Source organism: Pollachius pollachius (genome assembly GCF_949987615.1).
Source record: "Pollachius pollachius genome assembly, chromosome: 16".
Classification (NCBI taxonomy): Eukaryota; Metazoa; Chordata; class Actinopteri; order Gadiformes; family Gadidae; genus Pollachius; species Pollachius pollachius.
The window spans coordinates 15332001-15336866 of NC_136949.1; the positions used below are offsets into that span (position 1 = coordinate 15332001).

Consider the following 4866-nt stretch of genomic DNA (forward strand, 5'->3'; position numbering starts at 1 on the left):
ATAATGTGTCTGTGCTGTTTATCCCATATCTCTGTATTTATTCTCTTGAGTACGCCCAAAACCTTCTTATATAACGAATATAGGCTATATCAACGTTATAAAATAAATTAGTAGCCTAGTAGTCTAGGAGTTGTTCTCAATCGTTGTATAAGTGCAACAACATCAATTAATTGTAATGTTTAAGGGATGTCAAAGGGCCGCACACACACGCATAGTCTAAAGATATCACATACACAGTAGCTTAAATAAAAATGCCTGGGCCTACAAGGCACCGCGCGAGGCTCATATTTCTGCATTGGCAAGAGACATCTTCAAGTCCAGCAACGACGGTAATTAATCGGCTATTGAATCCCCCTCACGGACCGGGCTCCACAGACACAAGAGAGAGGGGCTTCCTATACGTGAGCCCATTGGTCAGAGCCAGCAGTGCACCAAAACACGTCAAAGGCGAAGCTGCACTTTGGCCCGCCACGCGCCGAATGCTGCACACTAAACGGCGCGTTAAGACGGAGGCGCGAGACCGAGCGCGAGAGAGAGCGACAGAGAGAGAGAGAGCGCGAGAGTAGAGAGATAGAGAGCTCAAGCGAGAGATAGAGATAGAGCGAGCCGGTAGAAAGACCATTCATCACATTTGTTTCCTAACAAGATATTGATCATTTCCAACAATTTGAAGCGGTTGGGCCTGCTTCAGATGAGGCGTGTGTGTCTAACGTGAAGTTAGTGGTGTTTCCCTCGCTGAGTATCGCCATGAGCTGCCTGGATGTTATGTATCAAGTATACGGTTCACCGCCTCAGCCATACTTCGCCACCGCCTACAGCCCCTACCACCACCAGGTAGGAACTCTGTTCACCGACTTCATGATGCTTATGTAGAGTCCACATGTGACCTGTGTTTGTGGCGCCGTAATTCACTCCAGTTTTTAGAAAGCGTTAAGTCTGAAGTCGTCGTTGTTTAAAGAAATACAAAGTGCGAAAATAAACAAAAAACTAAACTAATATTTTAGACGGGATATAGCTTTGTTTTAATTTGTATTAAATGGCAATTTTGTCAATTTCGTCCGTGGAATTATGGGTTTAAATGTGATAAATTGCATGAATTCATTAAACTACATCACTAACTTTGTAGACTAGTGTGTCTCGTTCACCTGCTGTGTTCTCGATGCTGTACACTTCATTGTTGTAGTTGATAATAAATAAATATTTTTTTTAAACCAAAAACTATGTATATTTGACAAAAACGGTATTGTGTATAAATTGTATATATTTCAAGTTGAATTAAAGTGCAGGATATAAAACACTTCATTTTAAGTTTTTAATTCAGACACAACTGAAGCGTGAGCAGGAAGAATCTGGTTTAAAATAAGTTGATTTTTAAATTGCAAACTATTAATTGAGGCATAGCCTACTTCTATATTTTTTTTCGATTAAAGATCGGCGTGGAATAGTGTTCGATTTCTTGTTGTTGTGCTCGTTGTGGATGTTGTCTCTCCTTCAGTGTGTTTGACTCTCAGTTTATACATCTCCGTCAACATGAGTGCGTCTCCGTCAGCAGCACAGAGGCATACCTCAAATAGTGCGAAGACATTCAGAGAGCAGCCCTCTGTTATTTTGAACTAACCCATTGAAAATAAAGTGGGCATTTAACCTCAGTGTATCCCTGTAAATAGCAGGATCGTTATTTCAAAGAGGATGATTTAAAAAGAAAGTTGATTATGTTATGTTGCCCCCAAAAAAATTGTGTAAAAGCCTTATTCTAGGCTACATTAAATTAACGCAGCAGATTCATTTGATGCATCTCTTATTATTTTTTGTATAATTGTTTAAGGAATGTAAAAGTATAAGCTTCTTCCTTCTTTTTTTGAAAATAGAAATTGGCGTTTTATTCTAAAATGCAAGAGTCCCACGACGGCGCGAGCAGATGCAGCGCGAGCGGCTCGTTCACCAACCTGCCCGTGCCCGCGTCCATCAAGGAGGAGGACTGCGGCCGCGACAAAGAGCCGTCCCCCGAGGCTGAGTATCTGAGCGCCAGGTGCGTGCTCTTCACCTACTTCCAGGGGGACATCAGCACCGTGGTGGACGAGCACTTCAGCCGCGCGCTCAGCCAGTCCAGCGGCTACGCGTCCAGCGCTAACAACAGCAACAAGACCGCACGAGGTAGATACCCGATATATCTCATGATTTCGTGTTCGAGTTTGCGTGCCTACAAGTGTACCGACCTAAAAAAAGTGTATTTATTATAGGACTTTATGAGAGGGTAAAGAGGATAGATGATGTAGAATTCAGCATTACTATCTTATGAAATTGCTTGCAATAACTGTTTTGGCATTCCATTTGTTTTTTTTGGCTAATCAAAATATACATAATTATAAATAGCTTGAATCGCCAAACAAATAAGCCAGCTACAAATTTTGTTGGGATTGTCGATAGATCCTTCTGCTATTAAGTATCTTTTTTATTTTCCGGTACAAAGTAGGCTATCTGTTGTCATCATGTCTTGAGCAGTCAGTCTTCTAAGTGAACTCTAAATTCAGGATCACAATCAATTCCCGACATTTCGGACCATTGCAAAGTCTCTTACTTTGTTTGTGTTGATGAAGTGAGAATCAAAGAACCATGAATTACATTTTAAGTAAAGTGGAATAAATAGCCTTCAGTAACTGTTTAACATTCCCTCTCCTTATTTAACAGACGCACATACAAACGCACACACGCGCACACACACACACACACACACACACACACACACACACACACACACACACACACACACACACACACACACACACACACAAAAAAAGCGTATTTATTATAGGACTTTATGAGAGGGTAAAGAGGATAGATGATGTAGAACTCAGCATTACTATCTTATGAAATTGCTTGTAATAACTGTTTTGGCATTCCATTTGTTTTTTTTGGCTACTCAAAATATACATAAATATAAATAGCTTGAATCGCCAAACAAATAATCCAGCTACAAATTTTGTTGGGTCCACGTCGATAGATCCTTCTGCTATTAAGTATCTTTTTTATTTTCCGGTACATAGTAGGTTATCTGTTGTCATCATGTCTTGAGCAGTCAGTCTTCTAAGTGAACTCTAAATTCAGGATCACAATCAATTCCCGACATTTCGGACCATTGCAAAGTCTCTTACTTTGTTTGTGTTGATGAAGTGAGAATCAAAGAACCATGAATTACATTTTAAGTAAAGTGGAATAAATAGCCTTCAGTAACTGTTTAACATTCCCTCTCCTTATTTAACAGACACACACACAAACGCACACACACGCACACACATACACACACACACACACACACACACACACACACACACACACACACACACACACACACACACACACTCACCTGAAATAAGACCTTCATATAACGTGCCCCAGCAGCATGATTAACGTCATGCCGCACTTGGCAACAAATCTCATTTTCTTTTCAAGATCTGTTGCGGCAGCAAATGAAGCACGACATAAAACAAATCAAAACCTCACAAATTCAACTTCTTTACTCAAAGAGAGTCAATGCATGCATAGTTCCCGTGGTAACGCCCCCCCCCCCCCCTTGCTCTATCTCCTGCAGACGGACCCTTCCCCATGAACCAGAGGAGCTTCCCCCCGTCCTTCTGGAACAGCACCTACCAGTCCTCGGGGCCCTCGGGCCTGGGGGCCCCCCACGCCGAGCTCTCCTTCCCCGGGGACCCCTACTCGGCCTCGGCCTCGCTGCACGGCCACCTCCACCAGCCCAGCCCCGACGTGGCCTGGCACCCCTCGCACCACCACCACCACCACCACCACCACCCCTACTCGCTAGGGGGCGCCATGGGGGGCCAGGGCTCGGGGTACCCGCGGCCCGGCGTGCACGAGGTGTACGGCGCCGCCTTCGACCCGCGCTACGGCTCGCTGCTGGTTCCCTCGGTGCGCTCGCACCACCACCGCCTGGCCGCCAGCAGCTCCGTGCCGGGGCCCAGCGGCTCGCCCTGCGACCTAGGGGCCAAGGGGGAGTCGGGGCCCGCGTCGGCCTGGGGTGGGGCCTTTGCCGGGGCCAGTCCCGACATCGCCCTCAACATGGACACAGGTACGCATGATCCTCTTGCACCACCCCAGGAAACGTAACGTGTTTCGCGTGTACACCGTGAACCAAAGGGCCCCCGGTAGAGACCCTCCCCAGGAGGACTGGGCTCTGGAGCTGCACGTCGCGGCTCCTCTGTTGGGCCTGGAAATGAGGCTTTCCTAATTTAGTCCTGTTGTTTCAATTACGGCATTCTCGTAATCATGACTTTAATTAAGCTGAATGCATTATTGTTCCCGTTGAAACAAATGACCAGGCGGGAAGTCATGATATTAACGCCTGAACATTGGATGCATGTGCACAACTCAAAACATTATTATTATAGGAAACAATCCGGCTCCAACCCCCTAGTAGGCTTTCAAAATAGCATCAAGTTGCAAATCCTGAAGGGCCCAGCTCAACATGCCAAACCTCCTTTCCTGCAGCCTCTCCTCCCATCTGTCCTCCTCTGCCTCAGGCCTGCCTCTGCTGCTTTGCTTTTTTTGTTTTTTTGTTTTTACCAGCCACATGTTTATCTCCGGTCTTTTCCTAATCTCCTCTCTATTTTCTTCCTCACTCTTCCCCTCCTTCCTGCTGCCTTCTCTTCGCCCATCTCTCTCTCTCCCCCTCTCTCTCTGTGTCTCTCTCTCTCTCTCTCTCTCTCTCTCTCTCTCCCTCTCTCTCTCCCTCTCTCTCTCTCTCTCTCTCTCTCTCTGTGTCTCTCTCTGTCTCTCTCCCCCTCTCTCTCTCCCTCCCTCTCTCCCTCTCTCTCTCTCTCTCTCTCCCTCTCTCTCCCCCTCTCTCTCTCT

General features: G+C 45.8%; 1 protein-coding gene across 1 annotated transcript in view; it reads left to right on the forward strand.

The window, feature by feature from the left end:
- Positions 1-747: 747 nt before the first annotated feature.
- The window catches only part of vgll2a (vestigial-like family member 2a), a gene marked incomplete at both ends in the record, with an annotated part of 4351 nt that continues 232 nt past the window's right edge, over positions 748-4866 (forward strand). The window contains 3 exons of the mRNA XM_079753389.1: positions 748-834; positions 1869-2154; positions 3590-4084. Coding sequence (XP_079609515.1) covers positions 748-834; positions 1869-2154; positions 3590-4084 — 868 coding nt within the window. The remainder of the gene's footprint in view (positions 835-1868; positions 2155-3589; positions 4085-4866) is intronic.